At 43.9% G+C, this 26629-nt stretch overlaps 2 protein-coding genes across 10 annotated transcripts in view; both read right to left on the bottom strand.

The window, feature by feature from the left end:
• Window positions 1-1065: 1065 nt before the first annotated feature.
• Window positions 1066-5955, bottom strand: RCHY1 (ring finger and CHY zinc finger domain containing 1). The gene is made up of 9 exons (XM_048942815.1): window positions 5823-5955; window positions 5627-5746; window positions 5408-5523; window positions 5260-5338; window positions 4828-4872; window positions 4663-4721; window positions 3752-3778; window positions 3268-3388; window positions 1066-2508 (listed from the first exon to the last, which is right to left on the bottom strand). The coding sequence occupies exons 1-9, from the start codon at window positions 5901-5903 to the stop codon at window positions 2386-2388; spliced, it is 771 nt and encodes a 256-aa protein (XP_048798772.1). The 5' UTR covers window positions 5904-5955; the 3' UTR covers window positions 1066-2385.
• A 146-nt stretch (window positions 5956-6101) lies between these two features.
• JADE1 (jade family PHD finger 1) overlaps window positions 6102-26629 on the bottom strand; it is a 52339-nt gene continuing 31811 nt past the window's right edge. For all 9 annotated transcript variants that reach the window (XM_048942804.1, XM_048942805.1, XM_048942803.1 and 6 more), the window contains exons 5-11: window positions 24859-25046; window positions 21802-22013; window positions 20518-20685; window positions 19833-19949; window positions 16352-16882; window positions 10571-10688; window positions 6102-9660 (exon numbers count right to left, since the gene is read on the bottom strand). In XM_048942804.1, the coding sequence (XP_048798761.1) occupies window positions 8765-9660; window positions 10571-10688; window positions 16352-16882; window positions 19833-19949; window positions 20518-20685; window positions 21802-22013; window positions 24859-25046 (2230 nt within the window). In that variant the 3' untranslated portion in view covers window positions 6102-8764. The remainder of the gene's footprint in view (window positions 9661-10570; window positions 10689-16351; window positions 16883-19832; window positions 19950-20517; window positions 20686-21801; window positions 22014-24858; window positions 25047-26629) is intronic.

The following is a 26629-nucleotide window of genomic DNA, read 5'->3' as shown; positions in this document are numbered from 1 at the left end:
GCAGAGAAAAAAAAAACAGGAAATACTTTGCTGTAATGAGCAAAACATTATGGAAATGAGAGCTGGGACACATGCATCAATCCAGCCTTGACCTCTGCAAGCCACCAGGAGTGCATGCAGTGCACTCCCCACCAGCAGTGCACACATGCACTGCTCAGCCCCTGCCAGCAGAGCCTCAACTGTTCATGCTCTGCAGCTGCCCTGGAGCATTGCAGCTCTTTAAATGCACATTGCATGGAGATAACAAAGAAGTGGCTGCATCTGGCTCTCCCTGGCTTGTAGGCTTTTCTGCCTTTTGTCCCCATATGTTTACTAGAATAAGGAATTTGTTCTTTATTCCCTCTCCTAGCCACGCTGCATGCCTGAGCACTTGAACACGTCTCTATGCTGCCTCCACTTTTCCACCCAAATGCACCTCCTGCTAGCAGAAGTCTCGGTGGGGATGGCAATTGCTGGGTCAGAATCCATCAGTGGTCTTCTGACATCTTAGCACCCAGTGTGCTGCTGGCACCCTTGCTTGGACAGGGAGCGGACAGGCAGGATTGGGGCAGAAGGGCAGACAGCGTGCTCAGCCCCAGATACAGCCAGCCTCAGTTGCCACTGTCATCTCAGCACAGCTCACTCAGTGGCACGAGAGGCTCTGGTATCCATTTTAATCAGATCTACCCATGGCAGGCCACAGTTAATTTGCTGCTTGCTTGGCAGCAGCTGCTGCTTGTTTTGATGGAGTCACCATGACTCAGGAGGGTGACGCGCACTCCGCGCACTCTGGCTCAGTGCAGCCTCCTGTGCTGCTGCTGGCTGACTGCACTCATTTCCCCTGCAGGCTGCAGGCAGCGCTGTTCCTGAGACAAAACTCACGCTTGCTTTCTGCAAGTGCCATCCCGCAGCTCTGCAGAGCTGGAGCACACACACAGAGCCTGCTGCTCTCCAGAGGTCCCTCCACACAGGAGAGCCCCTGCACAGCACTAGCCTGGCAGGTGGGAACAGCACTGAACCCTGCTTTGAGCTCACCTGAGTATTTCTAGGAGGTATGCACACAGGAAGTGACGGCACCACGCTGCATAAGTTGTTTTAATAAAGACATTGTTTGACATTTATTTTTAACAGTGAGAAAAGTACTGCAGAAGATAGGGCGGTGAAAGTGAGCTGCAGTGCTGCCACCATCTGCCTCCTGGTGCTTCTGACTGCAAGAGCTCAGAGTGGGAGAAAGCGGTGCTCTACAACAGGGTGAGGCACAGACAAGGAGTCACTTCTTAGTGCATTTCATGTGGACTGGACAATGCATTCTGACATTCTCTAAGAACTGGGGTTCAGTCTGCAGAACACCAGGCAGCATATCACACACAAGAAAGGATAAATAACACTTCTAGGTCCTAGCTTCCCTGCTCACACTGAAATGGGAGACCACTAAAAAAAGCAAAAAAAATGAGGCTGCAGAAACCTGGTCCCTGTGCTACGTGAGCGCCTCTATCAACTGCAGCACATGTCCCAGACTTGGATGGGACAGCCAGCCTGACACAATGCTGTGTGCTTCGCTGCCTGTACTTAACTATCAAATCATCAAGCTATGCTAGAACGTCCAGGCCTTTGTAAGACAACAATGCAATAGAGAAGAAAAAAAAACCATCAAAGCATCATAAATGCAACCATGGCTGGCAAAGGAATCAGAGCGAAGAGACACATGGAGCAGTGGTACTTGAGGAGGGCAGTCCTGCAGTGTGGTTTGTAGGCCGTTCAGCACAAGGGCTGCCTAGACAGGCACTGCTTTTGAAATGAATTCTGCATCCATCATTTGCATGCATGTCGACAAATCAAACTAAGGTATGTGATTTCTGCAAGCTCAACCCTTTCTGCCTGCTCGCACTGCTGCCTCCAAGGCCCTAGAACAAATACATCACTTCAAAGGAACAAAATGTACTCGTGCAAAACTTTGCAGATGTCAGCTTTATGCAAAAGGCTGCCCTCAAAGCTACTTTTTCCCTAACAGCAGAACAGCTACACCTCCACCCAATGTTAAGCTCCCAACATCTGTCCCCACAACGCACTCTGCTCTGACAGCAGCGGCTCACAGCACTTTCCCATTTTGCATCTCACTGGTTATTTTCCCAGGCTGCCTCCTCTGGCATTACAGGGCGCTGCTCTCCAGGGACCAGCCCTCAGCAGGCACTGCTCCGCTTGGCAGGGAGCTTCCCAACAACACAGTGCCCCAGGCACAAGGGGGGGATGACAGTGCTTGCAGAACTACTTTGCACCACCACTAGAACATCTTCACTGCTGCTGTGACACCTCTGAATGTTTACTGACAATTTATTTTAACAGATAGCCTCTTCCACAGTAGGGTCTTCCTTGTCCAGCCGTATGCAGCACGTTGCTTAGGCACTGCTACTCCACAGGCTGCTTGGATTTTCCATCTTGGGCAGTATTGTACGATTCACAGTTTGTACACTTCATGCCTAGGAGATGGAACTGCACTGTAGACCGGGAATTGCAATCATTACAAAGAATCTACGTACACAGAGAAGGAGAGAGAGAGAAAGAGGCTGTTGCATCAACAGGACACTCAACAAGAACATTGTACAGCTATGCTTTTAGTAACCACTGAACTGCCATCATCAGCTAGGCTGCTGTGTGGGACAGTCAAGGAAACACCCTTCTAAGAACAGGCAGCAATGTGCTCTTTCCCTGCATCCTGACTCCAGGAACCAGTGAGATGTACTGTCTAAACTGGAACAGATACAACTAAATCAACCATAACAGTTTCATTCAGTCTTAGTAACTAACAGCATCCAGTTCACACAAAGAAATGGAACCAGAAATTATCACCATTTGCAAGCTTTGCACAAATCAATAGCTGAATAATTTGCAGAACAAAATAGCACAGTTACTCTGGACTGTGAGGCTCCCAAATATTTCTGTTTTTCGCTATGGCAGCACCAAACATAGAAGGAGGCATGATACTTCCAAACACCAAACCATTTCTCCACTGTGTGATATTATGGTACTTTCTGCTTTTATTTTGTTGTTAGCTGTTTTGTTTCATGTTTTTTTTGTTTTGTTTTGTTTTTCTCTAGTGCGGCAGGGGGTGCTGATGTTTTAAAATCCAATTGATGCCATCTCAGGTCAATACATGACATTTCTTCAACAATCCCTAGCAGTCAGATTGGCTCCTAATGCAGGATGAGTTCCTAGCGCTCTCTACTGCCAGCAAGGGTGTGCTGCAGAGCTGCCAAGAGCAGAGGCACCAGCGCACGCCTCATCTCTTACCTCCACCATCATGTTCTGATACTCAGTGGGCATAGGAGTTTGTGCTACTTCATCATCCAGCTGACGCCAGTACCTTCTCATATCTAAAGCAGAGTGCATGCACAAAGGACACCTGTAGCCTCTGCCAAAAAGGGGAAAAAGCCGTATTCAGAAAATGGAGTAGGACCACAGAACAAGTCCACTCAAAAGGACAAGTTTCTCAGAATCACAGAACCACAAGGTTGGAAACGACCTGCAAGACCATCTAGTCCAACCACCCTCCCATTCCTATTAGTACCACAAGCACTAAACCATATCTCATCATACAAATCAGAGAAAAACACAGCAAGCAGAAACATTCCTTCAATCAGAGCTGGGAATTAAAAGCCTTCTCTCCCTTTAGGAGCTGTCCTAAAGTTACTGGGTACTGGAATGACATTGTGATCACTGCCTCAAGTAATCTACTCAGATTACAACCACACAAGAGAGGTTCAGAATTACTTACTCTTTCAACATCTCTTCATAACATGTTCTGGAAAGAAAACACAATAAGTTCAGAAGAACAAGAACTGTTACTGATCGGCAACACATCTGGATTGAACAAAGGGGAAAGGTTCATAGCTATCCCCAGAACATAAGTTAAAAAAATATCCCAAGTTCAAGTGAAAAGAAAGCTTCCTCTCAAAATAATCTGGTATGCAGACAAACACACAGCGACAAAGCGTACCTGATTTCATTCTAAGTAACATAAGAAAGTAAACAATATGACAAGAATATGGCAGTGCGAGTTTGGTGAAAAAAGATGCATCACAAAGTAACTTTAGAATGGGCAGCAGCAAAGGGAAAACTCAGTCTGAAGGGCATTAACTCGGCACACAGGAAAAAAACAAGAGAGACAAACAGAGTAACACAAACAGTAAGAAGAGAAAACGACATCTTGAGGTTACAGGTGGATCAGGAGGAAGGAAAGCAGGTAGTCCTGCTCTATCCATTCTTCCCAAGGCACACTGGGCTACGCATCACTGGAGCTCAATGGAGCAAGCAGATTTTGCAGAGTAACACAGTATTCTACAGCACTGAGAATGCCTAGGGAAACAATTTAAAACTTAATGCATAAACTAGCACCAGCCTCATAAAAACACTATGCAACTGCTTTCTGCACCAAAGGGGGGAATCGCTATGGGATTCCTGCCACTGAACAGCAACAGAAGGAAACTGCGCATAGAAAAAATTCAGAGCAAATCTTCCCCCGCCAACACAATTTGCTGGTGAAGAAGGAGAACACCCTTCTTGCAATAGTTCCTGAAGAAGCAGAGCCCATCCTCTATTGCATGATCCCTCAGGAACCAGACACACCCAGCACGTGTACACAGGGCAGCAGGTATTCCCAATTCCCAAATATTTGCAAAGCTTTACTTGTGAAGAAGGTGACCGCACGGCAGAACGCGAGCTTCCACACGGGACGTGTGAATGTCCTGTTTTGAGACAAGTATCAGACAAAAGAAAGAAAACAGTTAAGTTCCAACACAGCTCACAGCACAGCCCAACACAGTTCCCAGAGCCAAAAGCAAAGTAGCTCACCTCCAAGCATATGGGACAATCCTGCCTGGAGACATTTTCGATGCACTTAGCAAAGACAAAGACAAAGTTACACTGCTGTACGGATACCAGCTTTTTTTTTTTGAACGCAAGAATTCCTTTAGGATGATAAGAGAAGACGCGTGAAACATGACTGCTTTCACACAGGTTTGACTCTCTGAGTCTCAGCAGACGGCTGCGTGAACAGTAACAACGAGGCAGCAGAACAGCACCGCACACTGCCACACCCGCCCTGTGCGGAAGCAGGGCAGGTGCCGAGGTGCCAGCTAAGCCCCAGCCGCGGGCCGCCCGCGGCCCTGAGGGCAGGCCGGCCGCTGCCGTTCCCGCCGCCCGCGCGGCTCCGGCTCCTCGGCAGCCGTTCCGAAGAACGCACAGCCGTTCTCTTTCTCAAGGCCCGAACCGGCGCGCCCTCACCTTGTGCTTTCCCCGCAGGCTCAGGCTCAGGCACAAGTTGCATTTGGAGCAGTGGAAGAAGTCCTCCTCGGGGCCGATCCTAGGGAACGATAACGGCTCAGCAGCCGCCACTCCCCCGCCGCGACCAACCCCCGGCGCCGGGCCGCACCTGCAGATGCCGCACTCGCCGCAGTGGTACTGCTTCTTGTCGCGGTCGAAGAGGTGGCACACGTCGCAGTAGTACTCCCCGAAAAGGCTGCCACAACCCTCGCAGCGCTGCTGGGGCTGCCGGCGGATGGGTTATGCTGCCGTTAGCGGAGCGCCGCCCGCCCCCGCCCAAAATGGCGGCGGCGCCCCCTCGCGGCAGCGCCCCCCGGCCCCCGCGCACCTTCTGCAGGAGACGGCAGCGCGCGCACTGCACCTCGGCCACGCGGAAGCGGTCCAGGCGGTGCTCCTCGGCGCCGTCGTGGCACAGCCGGCAGGGGTACAGCTTCCCACAGCACGGCGCCTGCAACGGCACCGCGCGGCTCAACGCCCGCACAGCCCCGCGGCCCTCCCCTCTCCCGCCGCCGCCACCACCTCACCCGCAGCAGACAGCCCCGCCGGTAGTGCTCGCAACCCCCGTCCCACTCCGGCTCCCGCCGCTCCTCCGCGACAGCCGCCATGGCCACGGCGTCCGGCGCGCCCCGCCGCTCGCCCCCCCGCCCCTTCCGCTGAGCGCGGCCCCGCCTCCAACGGAAGGCGCGCAGAGCGCCGCGCCCGCAGTGCTGGCGGGCAGAGGCTGAAGGAGCCGCCGGGACCGGCTCGTGCCGAATGGCACCTCAGTGATTACTGCGCGTTCTAAAACACCGCTGTGAGCGCACTGCAAAAATGTACAGCATTTATTCACGTACGGACAAAAAGGCACAATTCTACCGAATATCTTAACAAAAAATACAGCTGTCTTCGACTAGGTCTTTATAAATACTTCAAAAAAGGGGAGAAATAAATACAGGATTGGGCCATGTAATATAAAATAGTCATCTCTACATATACTTTTTGTTTCTACCTGCTCCTCTTCATGCACCTTCTCGATTAATTTCAGCCGAATGGACACCAAAGCCAGGCACATAGTGAAAAATCTTCTGTACACGGTTTTACAAATTAACGACCATTTGTTCCAACGTCCGCAATTCAGACTGATGCACAACACGTATGGTAACAACCCTTCACTGAGATCTGCGTGAGTTCGTAACCTAACGGCTGCCGTCCCAGGCAACTGACACAAGTCCAACCAGCCCAGGGGCTGACGCACTTTGTCAATCCGCATCAAAGGTCTCTCGGTCAGTCTGCACAAGTAAAGGTAATGCCTAGGAACACACATTCAGCAAACGGTTCCATCCCAACAAAGTACGGGGGTGCTGTATGGTCACTGCTGTACCTCTGCCACCTCCTGCTGAGCGCTGGGGACACAGCTATCCTACCAAGCTGGCCATCCTGCAGCCATCCGACTGCCCTTGGAATGGGGATGGGGGAAGCGCTTTTTGGTTTTGGTTCAGCGTCACTCGAAACATTAGAAAGCTTATAAACCTAAACATCGGGGAGCAAAACAGGTAAGGCATTCATTCTGCACAACATTAGCAATCGGAATAGTGCAAATTCACAAGGTACCTCTTTCACACCGGAGCGAGGTTACACGCTAGAATCAGAATTTAGATTATTCCATCTATGGCTTGAAGAATTCCCCACGTGGTCGTGAGCTTCTTACCGAAACAATGCCTGCCTTAAACGTGTAGCTGTACGTCAGGTAGAGCTACCTGCAGTTACCTTCCGTCTGTCTGCTGCTTTTTGATCACACCAGTACTTCTATTTTAACAGATCCCAAAAGCAACTACGTAATGTCACATTCACCAGTGCCCTGTTGGGCTTCAATCTGTGCAAGTCATGAGGTCAATCCAAATTCCTGGGTCCAGCAATGGTCTTTTAAAAAAACACCGTGTCAAACCAAACTTCCTTTCCTCAGCATCACCCCAGAAGATATCAAAAGGTTGAGACTTCAGAGTTTTGAAACATAAACGACAGGGATACATTCTGTTGCAATATTTAAGTAGTTACAACTTGCATAGCAAGACGGGGTGTTAATAAGCCTTTTTCTGATTGAATCCTCTGGAAGACTCAGTTACGGCAGAGTTCTACTGTACTTTATAATCTTCCCTGCTCGAGAGGCAAGGGTCTAACAATAAAATGCAAGTGAGTGTGGTTAACAGCAGGCTGGGCTCTTGTTCTTTATGCCTGTGTTTCTCTAACTCATTGCAGCTGAAACCTTTGTTTCACCAGTGCATACCTAAGTTAAATCTACGCAGAATTCCAAAATTTACAGGCTCCTAAGAATCCACTGTTACATGTGCACTCTACAAAAAAAGTATCATAATGAACTGTTAATATTATTGCTCATAGCTTTCTTGTTATTGCCATTTGCAATTATTAAAAAAGTATGCATACAAGTTCCCTCTTCCATCAAATCTAGTCCAGAATAGAATAACTTTTCTTCATTTGACTGTAAAGGGCTAATCACAATTTATTGCCTCTCCATTTCATTTAAAAATATATATTTATGTCCATTTTAAGGTAACCCTTTAGTGTCATAAGCTGGGCTTTCCCAATACGTTACCATTAGTGCATATGTGCTGGGTTTTGGGAAATCCTACTGACTGGTGCCTTAGCATTTTGTTGCTTGAATTGTCAAGGTGTTCAGGAGGCAGGTAATGAAATGCTGACGGGTTATTCTACAGGTTATTCACAGTAACCTGTGAGCCCGGCCCCTCTCTCAGAACTAAGCCACACTTAGTCTGAGAACTTTTAAGCTGTTGCGGTGTAAGGCAGCTGCAACCCTGACCTGTTCCTTTCTTTTTTTTCCAGTTTAACATCTCGGACTTGTACTTACACATCAACTCTGTAGCCTACAGAGGGTTTTAAGCTGCCACTTGTGCTCAAACCTAATGCAACAACAAACATTCTGCAAAGGGAGGACAAAGACCTACCACCATCCAAGGCAACTGACCTTTTGTAGCAGGGAATAGCAGTGCAATATGGTTAAATAAATAACCATCTTTGATTCAATACACACTTAGTTAAATTAAGAGCTTGTGCTTTTTCAGAAAACAGGGGAAGGAAAGAGAATTTTAACAGTGCAGTTTAGAGAAAAGGGATGATGCTGCCTAATTCTCCACCACCCACCCTATCCCCCTAGATGATTTTGCGACTTACTTTAGTGTTTATCACAAATCCTGTTTTAGTAGTGATGCCAATTCTCTGCTTACTCAGGGAAGTTTCAAATAAAGGAGATTCAAACTGGTCACAGAATGGGCTGGGGGAACAAAACAATCCAGCTTTAAGTGTATGTAAACATGTTTACACAGCTCAGGAATAATGGGTTATCTGTTTGTCGGTCTGTAGCCATGTCTAAGAACTCTCCCCTCTCACACCAATAAATAAAGTGAAGTTGGTTTGTAGGCAGTGACCACTGACCACGGTGCCCCATTGCCGGTCAGGATGCCAGGATGCTTCTCCTAATAATGTCCGTCCTTCTGCTGATAGTGCTGTTTGGGCTGAGCCTCTGCTGTCTGCACTTTTTTTCAGCTACTTCGCTTTCGGAGTCGCTCATTTCAGCATCAGGGACGTACCCATCATTCTCACTGTCAGGCTTCGGCTTGCTTTTTGCCCTATCCTTCGGTGAAACTCTGCCCACGCCCAGGTAGGGGTAACTGGAGTTCTGGCGACAGGTCTCCTCTGGACTCTCACCTTGCTGTTGCCTCTCCCCCTTCTTTGGAATTCGGAATCCGCCCCAGTTTTTCACTGGGCTCGTGGGTGTCGTAGGCACTTTAACTACTGTCTGATTGGAGTTTATTTTGACAAGACCCCCATTGCATTTAGGCACTATGTCCCTTCGTGTGCCAGGTGCAGACCTACCACTGGAGTGGTTCACAGCCCTTTTGTTTTCTGATTGCCTCTGAGAGAGTTCTGTGGGTCTCAGTGGTTTGTGGTTTTGTTTAGTTTTTTCCTTTAGTTCTGTCTTGATTACTTCACATTGTGGAAGATTGTCTCTTCTTTTTCTGTGGTCTGGCATAACTATGCCATTTTTCTGCTGTGCTGATACAATCCGTGTTTCTGCAAAGCTCTTGTCAAAATTTAAAAAGCCTCCTGGAGCTGCACCATCTCCCCTTTGGCTGGGCTGCCTCAGCGTGGATTTGCTACTGTTCCCAGAGCTATTACTTACTCTATCTCTTTTATGTGATTTTTTCAAAGAGTGTGTCAGAGATGTGCCCATTTGTTTCCTGAAGAATGCTGAATGCCATTTCAAATCCTCTATCTTAGGGGCATTGGGACCCAAAGATGGACTATTGAACAACACTGCATTTTCCACTGCGGAGAATGAAGGCACACCTAAAGGTAAAAACAAATTAGATTGAAGTCAAACAATCCATGTCTAGGCAAATACCGCTTTTAAGTAGTACATATTTTAGCACTACTTCTGCCAGTCAAGTTTCTTCAGTGTAAATGGGCATTTGGTTGGTTATCCAGCACCTTTACATCATGACTATGTGGCTACGTCCTGGTTTCACAACACACTGTTCGTGTTGCTGTCTTCCCCATAGCCATCCTACACCAATTCTACCTGTAGCAAATAGAATTCCTAGTGCTGTTACATGTATTAAGACATAGAAACTCCACAACTGGGGTAAAATAAGCCATCAGCAAGTCCATGTGATTGATTCTATCTAAAATTAATTTGTTACTGAATACTTTGAGGATAATCCAAATTAATACAGTAACTGAAGTTTCTCCTTTAGGAGGAAAGACTACTTTCAGTGAGATTAGGCAAAAAAAGTATGTTTCAAACTACCCTACGATGCAAAGAAACACACACTAAATACTAATGCAGGGGCACTAATAAAACATAAACCCAGGAGATACCATATGGCACTTGAGTGTAAGTCATGGTCTCTCAGTCAAAAGGACTCATTGAAGAATCACAACTGACAGGACCTGAAGCAGCAAGCCATTCAGTACTCCAAGGATAACACAGGCTTGCCAGTTTCTATAGCAATGTGCCCTCCATTAGAGCTATGCACATTTTTATCTTCTTTTTTCAATCTGCTGTTGCATGGTAGACTACATATGATAGAATCATACGTATGAGAATATTCATATATCATATTCATATATATATATATATATATATGAGAATAAATGAGGCCTTGCTTGTCCTTTAAAATCAGTCATTAGACTCTAACCAAGCATTTCAGTGCCTATGCCTGTGTTGTCATGCGAAAAAGACAATGCTGAAGCATACCTGAAACTCTTTCTTGTTCCAACTGTTTTGCGTAGATGTTAAATATCTGTTCTTGAACTTTGCAAACTGATCTCTTGATTTTTTCCCGTCGAGTCACCATATAAGTGAGATTACGCACCTAGAAGGCATCAAAAGTGGATGAGTCTCCACAATACTTATTAGAAACAGTCTAAAATACCATTTACCTGGTGGTTTATCAGATTTGGGAGGCTCACACTGCAGAAGTAACTTCTATGAACACTTGCAATGAAAGCTTACTCTAAAAACTGAGCTAACATTGTAGCGGGTATCAGAAGAATAAACAGTTGGCATCTTGGCATCCTTTAAGCAGAGACATTCCAGAGCCAGTAGGCCTTGAGGAGGACATAAATCAGGATGCTTTGAGGATGTTGCCAACTTGGCAAGAAAACTCAAGGTCCATGTATCCTTAGCTGAACCACCTTCGTTATAACAGCAAAGATCACATCCATAGACCGAAAAGCAATCTCCTGAGACATGTTGCTTTCACTGAAATACTGAACACAAGGCACTGAATCTACTTTTCAGACAGCAGTTTTCTGGAGACCCCAATGAGACAGCTGTGAAGCTTTGCCTGGATAGACTTGCTGGCTGCTGGAGGGGATAAAATGTTCTCTGAACTCCAAGCATGCACCAATGTATTGTTCAAAGGACTCCGGGTAATCTCCCTGTCTGGAGTGATAGGCGACTCTAAGGTGCAGTGCACGATAAAGAAACATTGCATGGAGCATGGTAATGATAGGTAAAGTTATTTTGTAAGCTTTGTGCATGTTTGGACAGTGATGACTGGAGTGCACGGAAACGGTTGGTAAAAACATTCTTTGTGAGTAACAGTATGGGAACAGGACAGTCTATGGGGTGCTCTCTTGCTCTCTACGAGGATACATCCTGAAACACAGGAATAAGTGTGGTAGGGATCCTCTAACAGAAAAAATTAAGAGAATATTGTACTCAACAGTGGCTGTAATATCAATTGGAGGATGAGGAGAACGGCCAGAAATGCCGAATTTGAATCATAATACAATCTTGGAAATTATTAAGTTTGTAGAAGGCAGGATAATCAGGGTGACATCCCATATGCAGATTTTTCTTTGAAAAACGATCACAAAACAAGGAAAAAATGTCAACTGTTGTTATCTAACTTCAATATCTTAATGGTAATGGATGACAATAAGAAATTACCTCGATGTTGTTCTGCTTGAAATATTGAAAAGAAAAAAAAAAGGGATGAAGAAGATGTGTCACTGATGACTAAGAGAGGCAACAGCAGTGAATGGAGCAGAGAAGTTAGTCCCACTGCATGTAGAAATCAAGCACAGCAGAACCCTGTAGTACTGGCACCACTGTGACAGGCAATAGAACCAGAATGGCACGTCGAGGCTCCTTTTTCTACTTCAGATTTGATGAATTGAAAAGAATCTGCTGGGTCCTACTGTGAAAACCCGGAAAAAATATACTGATCTTTTAAAATGATAGTTGAAAATCACACTCCAGATAAGAGATATAAAAGTGCTGTTGAACACTTTGTTTTTGCCAGAGGAAAATAATTGTGCTGGAAAAGGCTCTGGAGAACAATGGGAGGCTACACACAAGGGTCAGTGTGCTGTGCTGTTAATATAAGAGGCAAGAAAATTGACCTCGGGACTGAACAATACTGTTAGCGTACCACATGCTGTTGCAATGGTGCTGGAGCATAAAGGACACAATTGGTTATTCCTAAGCAGGATGGCACAATACCAAGCAGTACTTCCTCAAACAAGAGGATATCGCTATCAAAGTGTGCTGTGCCCCAAATCCAGCATCATTATTATCTTCACGTGAAAGTTAACTGGCACATGATTGTTTAATAGTTTGTAAACAGGTATACTCCAACTATTCAGACCTGAAGGTTACTCCTTAACAGAATCCCAGCTGGGAGCTGTTTACTGATGGATGCAACTCTTCTGTGAGAGGAGAACAGAAGGCTGGGTACACCACTGTTAGTCTGCAAGAGGTAATAGAGGCAAAACTGCTACCAGTGAACACATCTGCTCAGAAAGCTTAATTAATTGCTTTAACTCAAGCCCTGGAACTATCAGGAGGAAAGCAGGCTCATGTCTATACTGACTCAAAATGTGCTTTTGGAATAATACAAGCTGATAGTGCAATTTAGAAAGAAAGAGGACTGCTATCTTCACAAGGAAATCCTACACGTTGTAGTACAGAGATTATGAAATTACTTCAAGCAGTTAATAAACCAAAAGAAATAGCAGTGACACACTGCAAAGCACATCAATCTGGACAAACCAATATAGTTAGAGGAAATGGAAAAGCACATGAAGCCACAAAAAGAACTGCTCTATCAACAACTGTAGGAGCCTTAGTCACAGTGAGAACTTAAAATATTGATAACCCTAAATATAAGGAAAAAAACAAGTTGGCTAAGCTACTGAAATGCATGAAGAATGCTGAAGGATGACAGCTAACTACAGTTGGACAGGGATGATAGGTAACTACAGTTGGACAGCATGTTGTAACTCTGCAAATGATGAAAGAATTAACGGAGTGAACTCGTAAGATGACAAATATGGGAACCAAAGCTTTACCTGAAGCAGTGAAAAGATACGCTGTAGGAATCATTATGATGCTGATCACTAGGAGTGTTACACAAGGATGTGAAATTTGTGTCAAAAGCAATCCTAAGATCCAAAGACCCCTTTGTGGGCAGGTGAAGCCAGGTTTTACGCCTGTGGAATACTGCAAATTGACTACACACGCTCCTGAGCATGTGACTACTGACATTTGCACATCAGGTGACAGATCTACTTTTCAGACAATACTTGAATTATATTTATTTAGAGCAAATTTAGAGGAATGCTGAAAATGCTTAAGTGTTCTCAAATAGCTCAGCATTATTTGTTTCTTAGTGCTTGAGCCAAGAGGAAATTATGCTTTACTAGTAGTATAAAAAGTGAAGAGCTATTCAGCAGAATCACTCTTTCTGATAACCCTACCACTGCCCACGGAGTGATCAAAGTGAAGGCAGACCTTTCTATTCAGCACAGCACAAGGGAGGCAGCAGGGACTGGAAATAGTAACAAGGTGACTGTTTTGATTGTCTCTTGGTTTTTTAGAAGACTGGCACAGGGAGGGAGACAGCGCACGCAATGAAGGAGAAAGTTCCTTCCTGTCAGGAAATAGCAGAGAGCCATACTGTATTGAAACAAACATGGTGACCACCTGATGCAGTAGCTGAGCTTAAGCGAAACCCAGACTGGAGGGCAACAACAGCCTTGGAATGACACGTGCATGCAGATGGACCTTCCAAGGAGCGACAGAGCAAAGCTGCCCAGACTTTTGGTTGTGGAGATTCCAGAATCTGGGGGTTCCCCAAGGGCCAGAGGGCAGAAGGGGGTGTCCTGGGTGTGCACAGCTAGACAAACTCTATGAACAGGGGGCCAGGTTGCCAGAGAAAATCACCACGCTGAGAAATATTCAGCAATCAGAGAGAGAGATCGATACATGGTACTGTGCAGTCACACAAGCAGACCAATAGCCCTGCGTTAAGTCCCTGCAAGGGGAAGAAGCTAAGCAGACTTCCAGCCCTCAGCAGCCAGACAGCAAAAAGCCATGCAGCATGAGGGAAATTGGATGCATGTCTCTTCTTGGAACAGGAGGAGCCACTCCCTTGCTCTCGAGGCGCTCCTAAGCAATAGATATAAAGGGATGTAAAGAGGATGGGGTGCAAGTAACAGTTCAAACCTTGAAAGGGACAACCGTGTTAGTCCAACCGCTGACTACAAGGATCAGACCAGGGCTCTTAGAGCCAGAGGACTACTAACTGCTCCTGTTCTCTCAAGCTAGGTCACAGGAGGCTGCAACTGGGAAATTACAAGATATTAAGAGACTTTATGTCCTTTGGAAGGATGTTGAAGGTATCAGAAGTACAGGTAGCGTTCTCCTTGATTACCCCAGTTGGACACCGAGACCAGGCAGCCTCAGCTAGTGGATGGCAACTCCGCCCACAGCAAGGACGTTCTGCTGGAACATCTGGATTATCTTTGAAGTCCCTTTCAACCCAAGCTATTCTATGATTAAGGAGCAGGTCTATTTTAACGCGTGAGTTTTTCTGCTGAAGTTCTGCTGTATTACACTTCCAGATCTTCCACAGCCATTATTACAAATATTACATCACTGTTATTATGCTGCAGCTTTGAATTAGAAGGGATTCCTCTGCCAAGACCCTGCCTGATACAGTCCATGGTCCTTTGTTCTTTGCCTTATGTGATCCAGCCACAGAACAACAGACATGTCCACAAAACTACTAATTATTAGATGAACTAGATGACACCACTTAAAAACGTTTCTGGATGGATGACACTGTCACTGATGTCATTCATAGCAAAATCTAACAGGCATTTTCCTGAAGAGGATCAAAAAACAATTTATTTTTTTTAGCAACCAACTTCACTTGGATGTTATAAAGGATGAGCCCCAGGTGAGTCCACACTCAAGAGGCAGTAAAGCCACAAGGAGGAGGCTAGGTTTTTCTTCCCTTCTTTTGACTGATGTCTCAACACTCCTGGAAAGGTCCAGAACAATGTCTGAGAAACAATCAAGTCACAGAAAGATGTCTAGTGCCACCTCCTTTGGTTTGGCTGGCGTCCATTTGTCTCGGTCAAGATGTGGCTCAGGTGGTCTTGTCTTCCAACCAACCCTGGTGCTGGATTCAACTACAATTCCAAAATGGGGCCGTGGTGTGGGGGAAAAAGTCCCTTCCCTTTTTTCTTTGATACTATAAATAGGAGTTGCTGAGGGCAGCTGCTTTCTTGCTGCTGCTGCTTGTTTTCTTTGTCACACAGAACACCTTCATAGCCAGGCCCGGTGCTGGACCCACAATGGATGATCTCTCTCTTGCTCTCTTTCCCCCAAAGGTGTTAAGCCGTGCAAGGCTTACTTGAATTTCCTACAGAACTGCTTTTTAGGTAGACAGAACTGTAGGAGGGCCAACACATATAGGATAACTGTTTTATAAGAATCTCTTACACGAGGAAAAACAATCAACTTTAGTATGGACCTTAATCTAACTGGAGGGATTTGCCAACCTGATCACTCTTCCTTCCATTCATGGGTGGGAAGTGACAGACGTATCTATCAGTGAGAACAACAGAGTAGTAAAATGTAAAATCAATGCTAGAATAACATATCCTGTTTTGACACCACACTTTAAAAACCAAATGCATACTCACATAATAATTTAAGATCCAGAGAACCTAATGATAAACTTAATTTATTTAACAGACCGAAGGGAAGATAAATCTTGAACACACTGAACAGACGCATCTCTCAATGTTGTGTAAACAAAAAACAGACTGGCCCCAGGTCAAGGTAAGTTTCATATACTTTCCTCCTTGGGCAAAAAGGAGCAGAGAAAGCCCTTACTGACTGAAAAGGCTCCCTGTGGGGGTTGTGGTACATTCCACAGCCATTGGCCTTAATCAGTTTAAAAAAAAAAAAAAAAAAAGCCTAAGTGCACAATCCAGTTACAAGGATACTGCATGCTGCAGACTAAGAGCCCTGTGAATTAAGCCTCTGTTTGGAAATGGTACTTGGCATAACCCAAAATTTAGTGTTAACTGTCTTTTACCAGGCTGACAATACAACTTTGATTCAGGACACAGCATGTAGTGCCTGCACACAATGGCAATAACTGGGCACATAGTTTAGAAACTCAGCTATGAAGCCCAGAGCACGTTACGCAACCACAGGCAGCGCAGAGCTTACCCGCTCCAGATCTTGCCGTAGATGTGTGAAGAGCTGTAGTCTTCTGAATAGAACATCCTGCTCTCGTTTGGCCAGATTATCCTCCTCATCCTTTTTTGGGGTGATCAATGGCTTATTGAAGTTGGCTTTTCTTTTCAGCTTCCAGTACTGGTAAAGGAATCCCACCAGCTCCTCAGGCAGCCGCAGTGCTTTAGCCACTTCCAGAGACTCCACGAAAGTATAGAACTCATCCTCCAGCTGCTGGAGCTTCTGCTTGCGGAGACTGACTCTGTGGGCTTCCTCCTGGTTTTGATCCATGCTGTGGAAAGGGTCCATGTGGGCAGGAAGAGAGCTGTCCTGAATCCCATTCCCATTCTCTTGACACAGGTGGTCATTGAAGGTCTCATCATCTGTTCTCTTGGTGGAGCTGTGCTTGGGACAGTATGACTTAAATTTCACCTCATCGTTCTCTGCCAGTATGGTCTTCATCTCCAAGCCACGGTCAAATGCACAAGTGACGTGAAAGGCTGTTCTGCAGTTCTTCACTGAACACTGCAGAAATTAGATTAAAACTCATCAAACATAAACTTAGGAAGCCACACTGCCTAAAACTATTTAAGCAGCCAGGACTGCTTTGAAAGAATCGACCCTGTTAACAGCCTCTGCTTCCAAGCAGCCTGTACTTTTGGCTCTCTTTTAATTAGACTTGCAATTTAGTGCTTTCAGGCCAGGCAACAACCAAGCGGCCCAGTGGGACAGGAGTGGTTAATCCCTCCCTGGCTCAATCCCCCCATTCGATAATCAGCAAACCCACAAGAGGAGTGTTCTTACCTTGACTGCAGCCACTTGCTGAGAACAGTGTTACACAAAGCAAAACATTCCCCCTTCCACTGTGTCAGCGTGAGAGAGGGAAAATACAACTTGCCAGCTCCAGGCCAGTTTGATGCTCTTAATTCAAGTCTTCCCAGCACTTGGACCCATGCTACCCAAAAGGCCTCAACTGAATGGGTTACATTTTTTCCCATTGCCAAAAGTTTATAATGTCAAATATTACACCACGGTCAATCACTCTTTCAATTGCTACAGCCTTCATTTCACACGGGGCACAAGAGAATGAGAATTCTTTTTTCTTATTTTTTTCTTCCTTCCCAGCGAACCATCTGTTCCCTGGAGTGATGGGCACTTGTTCAGATGATTCAGCACTTCATTTCAGTTTTAAGTAACTTCTTCTTGCAAAATGCTGTCATAGCTATTACCAGTCATAAACTGAAAGATTTAAATACACACACACACACACACACACACACACACACACACCTCTCCCACAAGTGAAAAGAATTTGAGGTTGAAATCAATGTTACAGATGTTAACTGTGCTTAACTCAAGCCATCTAACCTTAAAGAAAATGCATTGTGCCTGGATGTTTGTACAGCACTTTGTAAAGAAGCCAGATATCTTTTCCTGGGTTTACCTGCTCAGGTTGACTCAGCAGCCAGATGGCATATGAAGAGTATACTAAAAAACTTTACTGCAAAAGTTTCCAATGAACATTCAATAATAAATATAAAAAAGTAAATGGAAAACAACAACAACAACAACAACAACAAAAAAAAAAAAAAAAAACCAACAAAAAAACATCTTTTGGCTTTTCCTCTGTTAATAACAAACAGAGCAAAAGCAGAATCAAACTGTACAAAAGAATACTTCAGCCAGTTTCTAAGCTGCTATCATTTAGAGTACTTAACTCTTAGTGTGGCTGATGCTTTACTGGGAGGAAAGGGACAATTCTGCATCACTGGAAAAAAATCTGCAGGACTTAGGAGAATACACAGCTTTGTTTTTGCCCAGCCTGATGCGTACCGTCAGCTGCCTGCTTTTCTAGTTACCATGAACATGTCCTAACATTGCTCTCCAGAGGATCTCTCCTCCCCCCCCAGTTCAGCCAGGTAATGCTATTCCTTCATAGCATAGTATAGCATAGTAACTTCTTTTTTGGTAAAACATTTTCGTCTGCTGTTTAAGATTTCACAACACAAATCTAAGTATTTCTCATTCCTAGCTTTAACAATACCAAGATTTTTACACAATTCCTTTGAGATGTCAGGAAAAACTGGAATTTTTCTTTTCTCCTCTATAATTTCAAATTTTGAACTGTCTGAAGGGGCAATCATTGTGTATGTCAGCAGAAGGGAGAGGTGTTACCAGAGGAGCTATGCAAGGACACCCCTCTCCCTCATACACACACAGCTGATCAGTGTTCAACTTAAACTACTACCGTTACTCCTCAAAACAGGTCCGGAGAATGGACAAAACAGTTTCTCTTGGTTATGTAACAACTGCCAAGAGAAAAGGGACAGATCTGCAAGGAGGCAGTCTGTTTACAAATTTATATACTGTGGACAGATTTATTTTCTCTACTTAAAACCCACTATTTTATACATTCCTCGAATGGAAACAGACTGACAGGTTTCATTGAAACTACTGCTGTGTTGCTGTTTTACAACTTCTTCAGACAGTGTCACCAAATGACTCAACACAGAAGAAAAGGAAACACTCAAGAATTTAAACATTTTTATGTCATCAAAGCTGAGCTCAGTTGAGTACTAGAAGCCAGAATGATAATGTGGCACTGCATCTACAGCAATGTGAGCTGGGAAATTTACAGCCAGGAGGCCGTGTTTTGTTGTTGTTTTTTTTTTTTTCTCCCCCTGGAAACACCAAGAGCTCCAGAATCTACCCACAACCTATGGAGGAAATGGAGCCCATTTCCTCAGCACGTGGCTTAATTGAATCTTGGGGCAGATCAGTAGAGCAATCTTTCTTTCTTAGTGTTCAAAGGCCTGGTATTATGTGATCAGATACTGTCTTCAGTAAAATAAAAGCTGGACCAACAATGAAGTACAGAAAAAAAAGAAAGGCCCATAGTTTCACTGTCTCCTTTGCAATAAAAGCCAAGATTGAAATCACTCTAATCCCAACTATCCTGAAAACCCAATCACTCCAATGTTTAGTACCTACAACACAACTAGATCAATCATCAAAATAAAGGTTTTTACTTCCACTGACTTAAATTCTGAAGGTGCTGAGCATGCCCAGATTTTACTTGTTACAGGCAACGTAAAACTCTCACTGAAGTATCCAACTTGCCTTATAAATCACCAATAGACATTCACACGGGTTTCAAAACAGAAGCGTTCAGGATTCAAACTTCATTTTTGTACATGATACATCACAGAAATATATTTTCTTTTCTCTACTCAACAAATTTTAATTTCAGTACTAATAAACCTACCAGCCAATCTAGAAATTAGAAGTCCCTGGGTTAACTTGGTTATTTTTATTACAACTTTACTAGAAGGAAAGAGCACACCAACTTTCAAAAGCACTTTGAGAGCAATTAAGTTCATAGAAGCAAACACGAAATCAAAGTTTGACTGTGGATACGCATCAGGCTTATCTCCTAAAAAACTACAAAACACAGTCACTCATGTTATTAAATTACCTGTATGGAAGCACCAACTTTTTCATTACAAAGGCTGCATATCAATGCCCATCTACTGCTGGGAATATGAGAAACCTTGGTAATGGGCTCCATCTTCTCTGGGCTTCCAATGCTCACCTAAGAGAAAAAAAATATTAAAAAACAGAGTGATTATTACACCTGTAACTGAAAAAGGAAGCAATCTCAAAGAAATCTTAAAATGAGCAAGTTCAAAGCTAGTCAGTTTGTAAGGAACTGAAGTACAGCTTTCTAAAAAATTAGTTCCTCACCGCATGAAAAGAGTTTCACAATGAACACCATCAATTTAAAGTTATTGCAGAGGATGAGTATTTCAATTACGAGAACCCATAGGAATTCTCACTGTCATATTTCAACTTTTCCTCAATTTTGGTTTACAAACTAAAATGGTATTTGTGCATTTGTTAAACGAGCCTTGCCAGCAGTTATCCCTTCTGACAGCCAATTCTGATTGACAAAGGTTAACGTAATTACTTACTTTTCAGATCATCCTGCTAGATTTTACATCTACATGAAAATCTTTGATACCACCTTGTTAAGAAATACCATATATATCTATGCTCATCCCTGCAGCAACACACAGTAGACTGGACAATGTTTCAGACGGATTCTTCTCTCCCAAAATCTGCTTCTCTGAACATGGGCACTCTAGCAGGTCAGTGCCTACCTCCGGAATCCATAGAGCGCAGCTGACGTGAACCCACTTGGTGCCGCTGCGGGTCGGCTTCATGGCACCACCCTTCTTGGGACACAGCAAGCACTTGGGCTGAACACCAAGAGCACAGGTCCTGCACAGCCAGCTGCCTTCTGGCACCTTCAGGATACCGTAACAGGCCTGTACTCAGTTGAAGGAAAGAGAAAGAAGACAGAGGATACAGCACACATTTATGCTACTTCTTAGCTGTTTATACGCTGTCTTTCAAAACTCTTAAGATATTCCCATGGAATTGATAACATTATAGAAACATCAGTTTGTAAAGAATCTCGGGACACCTTCATGCACTTAGCCAAGCACATGACCCATTCACTCCTCTCACAGACCTTTCACTGACAGAAGTAATGACCAGTTCTTACACAAAAGAACAATGCCCACTCTTCAACCAGGAATTTGTTCACCCCACTGAAGAGTGAGGCAAATGCCAACAGACAGCTCCGCAAGCAGTGAGAGAGGATGAAGTTCAATGTCACAAAGACTACACGTACCAGGAAATGGGCTGTATCTATTTCACAAGATGACAACTAACAATTCAAGAGCACTGCTGCGTGATACCCAATGTTATTCCAAAGCACTTTTTCTTCCCTCTTATTCAGAAGGAAAAGTGCAAAATAAGCAACTAAAATCACTCCCCCCAAACACCCCAAAAACTGTCTTTATGGAGACCTCCATTGGTAGTCTCAATTTAACCTTCAATTGTTGGATCTTATGTGATCAGAGACTAAAACGAAACTGTTACAGGTCTAAAAACATCAAGATTACTCTCAAGAGTACTTTGTAAAATACCTTACAGCTTGTAGGTAAGATTCATACCTTGCTGTTTTCTTAGAAGTATTTCTTTACTGTTTGTACAAATACATCTAAGAAACATGTGCAAGTAAATGCCACTCTTGCCTATGAACAACACAGCTTCCAAATGCTGAGTGACAAAGTAAATCCCTTTGAGTCTGAAGGAAGGACAAGCTGAAAAAAAGGCATCTTCCATATTAAGAAGCAGCCAAGAAAACAGGTATGCCAGAATTGTATCTGCTGTTCCATGCTAAAAAGGCTTCTAACCTGCCACAATTTCTCAATTCTGTCATTTCTGATTTCATCCCATTGCTCAACAGAGAGTCTGCACCAGCTTAGAAGATCAGCATCTGTCACTGGAAAAATCCAATCTATCATCTTTAGCAGTTGGGCTACCTGTTTCTGTTACCACCCCTACACTTCCTTTCAGTTCCCTAGCTGCCATACCTGGTGCACACAAATATTGCATTTGTCACAAAACACCATTTCGTTGCCATCTTCTCCATCTGGAGACTGACAGACATCACAGACAACATCTTCATCATATTCAATCCCGAGTCCTTCTTCTGTTTCAATAGCATGATTCATGTTATCATAGCATCGTTGTTCAAACTCTTCTATGACCCTTTCCATTGTGTACTCATCCAGCTCAGGCATCCCTGGGAAGCAGAATTTGTTATTTAAAAACAAACCACAATGCATGACCATGCACAACTCCAGCTTTGGAGCAACAGCTGAGCAGATATAGTCCAGCCTCCCCCCACCCCAAACACACACATTTCATTTCATCTCTAGACAATCATGCCCATTCCAGCATAAACAGTTTCCCAACAGAAAAAAAAAAAAAAAAAAAAATAGTCAGGAATTCATGTAACGATATTAAATTAACAGAGGCGTCGTATTCAAATCATTTTTTAAATATCACTCAAATTCTGGCTTCCTAGACTTGTTCTGTTTTTTTTACTTCTTGAAAAAAGCCTCTACGGTTGTATCTATCTATGGCTTTTGCTGCCTTTTTGTGACATAAATGTTGAATCTCTGTTAAATCAGAGACTTGAGAGTGTTTTGAACCAAGACTTAATAAAGGAAAAAATACAATGACAAAATCTGGTACAATACTTGTAGCAAACTTAAAGTTTGGCTTCAAAAAAAAAAAAAAAAAAAAAAAAAGAAAGAAAAGAGAAAGAAAAAAAAGAGTTCTGGCCCAGTCAGTGCTCCTCCTCTGTCTTGCATTTCTCACTTGCCATGAGAGACAGATGTAATACTTCCAAAGTTGGTAATACACCAAGCTTTACCACAAAAACATGACACACAAACACATGTGAAACTGAGAAAGCTGCATTATTAAAAGTACTCATTTTCACCTTGCAAAGTCAATTTAAAACAAGAATTTCCAAGTTATTCAATCACTACCATGATGCCTAGGCTTAGCATGACATCCTGCTTTCTCCAGCTCCTAATGCCTAACACTCACTGAGACATACAGAAGATAAAAACCTCACAATGTGTGCTTTTACATGAAAATCCTCCTTTCAGCTCTCCTTGTGAATATCTGAGCCACATGCTGGAGAAGAAAAATACCTCCCTAGATCTCAGGTTGGAAAAGGAATACTCTACCGAAGTACATCCACCTCCCTTATGGACAGGTAAACACCTGCGGCAGAGTTCAGTGCATTTCCTACTACACTGACTGAGAAGCTGGAAGGCAGCAAATGGGAACACCCCAAATCCCACTGATGAACAAGTGAGCGTTGCCCTGCAGCCCAGAGATGTTACAAAGGCAAAGCAGGCTATCACGGGAGTTAGACAAGTTTGCAAGTAAATTCTAACCTCACAATTACTATTGCTTTACAAAAATATAAAACTCAGAGAGACATCAGACTGTAATTGGTAAGACTTATAAGAAAGGAATGAAGGTGCTGTGACTTCATTTCCAAGGTTTACATACAGCTTTTTAAAGAAATATTATATGTTTTCAATACCTGAAACACTGCAGATTTCAAAGAAAACACCGGGAGCTCATAGCTGCAGGGACACCATCAAGCAAGGGCTACAATTGCACATCAGGAAGTAGTTCACTTTTTAATGCCCAAGCATGATGTGCCCACATGTGAAGAGCTATCTGCTGCAGCACCCCACGCCCACACTGCAAGCAGGGTGTTTCTGACAGCTTCCATCTTGGTCCTACGTGTAGGGAAACTATCTGTGGTGTACTATGAGCTTCATGTACAGGTACAGGGTCTGCATGACAGAGAGCCCCTCTTCTGCACTTTATCACAACTGCTATCACACTCAGTTTAACACCTTGGTAGATCTCCTCTGGTTTTGGCAAGAATAAGGTACATTATCTGTATTGCATAGATGGGTATCAATTACAAATCACACAACATACTTTCAAATTCTCTTTATAAGAAGTTAGACACTTGCTGCTGCTGCCTTCCTGATGGTACCTGGAAAAGTAACCTAAGCTCTTAGACCAACTTCTTCATTATTAATTTTTTTAATTTTCCAAGTTCAGTGCCAAACCTCAACAGAGACTTGAAAAAAAAAAGGCTTAAGAGATTAGGTCCAGTCTGGCTCATCTGTTTCTTCCACATGTGGGTTTAAAAAGGAAAGACTTTCAAAAAGTTATAAATGGCCATTTTTGTGGCTTACCAGGTCTTGAGCTATGCCACACCTGGGCTCAAGCCATGTTAACTCCTGAGACTAGGCAAAGCAGGGAACTGCCACAACGCAAAGACAACTCAGCAGTGTTTAACAGCACATCCAAACCTCTTCCACCTGTCACAGGATCTTTTCCCTTGCCAACAATATAGTAAAAGTCCTGCGCTGATTTGGGGACTCTCCAATTGTAGTGAAATCCACTCAAGAAGCACTCATCTTTCAAATAAGTAACCTTGCTCCTTCCCTGCGCCTTCCTCCACACAACCTATCCCCTAGAAAGGCAACGTTTGATCCCCCTGTGACAGTTTCTCTTCATGATTCAAAACTGGAGCACACAAAGCAAGGTTTGGGAAGAACCTCAAATAAACCACTGCAAGAACTCTTTATTGCTTAATCTCCTGTGTGATCAACTGAACTAAGTATGCTGTACCTCCTAAGACTCCTTGTCTACTTTCTTTGCACTGAACATCACTAGCTGAAAATGAGACCAGGGATATTGCAGAGAAAAATACATGATTAATGCTGCATGGATTGCTAGCCTTGATGGCAAAATATAAATTACATGAAAATTCCCTTGTGAAACAGTAAGTACCATAGAAGACCATGTGGCCAGATTCTGATCTAAGCAGATACAACTCAGTGGTTATGAAGACACATATATTAGGGCTTAATTACATCAGGACTGCAGCTACCCCAAGGTGGTGATTAGCCGCTTCTCAGACTTCTTATCACCTCTTTCCACCACCAACCCCTCTTAAAATTCTTCTCAAGCTTGCCAGCTTTGAGACAAAACAAAAATGAAAACAAAAAATACAACCCGCACAAACGCTCACTGCTCACCCATTTCCTTGAATTCTTCATTGGCGAGTTGCAGCCATGCCACATCCACATCACTGAGGTCGTAGCGGCACACACTGTCAGCTAACGTGCGAATGTCAACATAACCCAGCTCTGGAGGCTTCGTGCCTGATGAAGAAATATACTTGCGGGGACGTGTAAATGTGACAGCTTTTGTCTCAGACACAATCCTAAAACAAAGAGACAAGCACACACTAGGTAGGTGGGGTGCTGAACAACCCATTTCTAAAGAATTCCCAATGCCTCATTCTAAGTGGCTAACAATCAACAGCAATCTTCTAAGCCTATCTTGCACCACTGAGAAAGGAACAGAAAACAGAACGTAACAATTTTGTAAAGGATTTGCAATATTATTAGAAATTAACTGGAGTTGATTAGAAATCCATTTTGTTTCCAGAACTATAAATACAGTGAAAACTCTGGAAGACAGAACTCAGCTACTCTTACCTGAAATTCATGCTCCTTTAAAGCTAGAGTAGATGCTGTATTTATGTAGTAGTGGTTGCCATATACGTGTGTTAAACTGTTTCAGGACTTCAAAATCCATTTCCTAACTACCAACCAACTACAAATAAAGACATTAATTTCCATGGTATATTGCTTCTGGGTGTTTGGGATGTGTGTGTAGCAACAGCATCACCTTCTTTTTGAAATTCTGAAGAACTTTCCTCAGAGAATCAGCAATTCGCAACAGCCTTCCCTTCACTTACCCAAGTAGATCCAAGCTCTGGCATCCTGGCTCTGCATTTCCTCTTTCACAGTCACTAATCCCATGCTGCACGAAACCCTTTTCTGCAAGTATTAATCAGTAGCCACTGAATCCTATCTCCCCTGAGGGTCTGGAGGCTCCAGTTGACCAACAAATAAAACATGTGAGTGTATCTGAGCTGCAAGCCAACTGAAATTTTGCTTAACAGCACGTATTGGTTCTGGAGACAGGAAAATACCTACAGCACATAACTTATTTTACATCAGATTCCTGAAGTACTGCAATTTCACAAAGTCAGGAGCTGTGGGCAAAAATGCCATTTGCAAAGGACAGTAGCTGTTCTCCCAGCAAGCTGTAGATTTGCCTCCTAACTTCCAGGCAACTCTGTCAGTTCAGCCACAACGTGGTCCTCCCAGCAGAGGATGCTGCACATTCTCTAAGATACATGCACATACCAAAATAAATTCCTCATGCAGCACTGGTATTGAGGACCTCCTTTGTACTCCAGTCCTACATGAGACGGCAACAAGGTGCAGTCAGAGCTTTCTGCTGACAACAGCCTAAGCTTCACAGCAAGGAGGATGTCCTTTTGCTCCTCTATTTTGCTCCCAGCTGTGGCCCTTAAAGTAGAAAGATCTCCTGCTCTGCGATGAGTGTATCTGCACATACAGATCTCTATGAACTCTCTACCTATTTCATTCTCCTGCACAGCCCTAATTCTTCCCCCCACCTAGTTTAATTCAGATAATAAATCTGAGAAATCATAGACACGAGCCCCGTGCTGAATTCTGAGCTTATATGGTGCAGAAGGGATTTGTGGCAGAATAAGAACCTGAATGATTTTGCCAGGCTAACAGCATTGCCAGGACTATCCCTGGTTATACTCTGCAGTATTAAAATATTACAAGCTACTACATCTGATGGAGAACTTATTTTAAACTAGGTACTGCTCATTGAATCTTCTGTACCATAAATTCCTTCCTGAGTACCTCTCTACACCAAAATTACAACCTCTGGGCAGCATGCTGCACATATCAACTAGAT

This window comes from Lagopus muta, chromosome 4 (assembly GCF_023343835.1).
Source record: "Lagopus muta isolate bLagMut1 chromosome 4, bLagMut1 primary, whole genome shotgun sequence".
NCBI lineage: Eukaryota > Metazoa > Chordata > Aves > Galliformes > Phasianidae > Lagopus > Lagopus muta.
Note: the sequence above shows the minus strand (reverse complement) of the source record. Positions and strands in the feature narration are given on the sequence as shown.

Bases quoted from the DNA above. Each gene is read 5' to 3' on its own strand.
- RCHY1 (XM_048942815.1), bottom strand. From the start codon at position 5,903: ATGGCGGCTGTCGCGGAGGAGCGGCGGGAGCCGGAGTGGGACGGGGGT. The intron at 5,524-5,626 runs GTGCGCGGGGGC...ATCCGCCGGCAG, and splicing joins GCTGCCGTCTCCTGCAGAAG to CCCCAGCAGCGCTGCGAGGG. The intron at 4,722-4,827 runs GTGAGCTACTTT...GTCTCAAAACAG, and splicing joins ATTGTCCCATATGCTTGGAG to GACATTCACACGTCCCGTGT.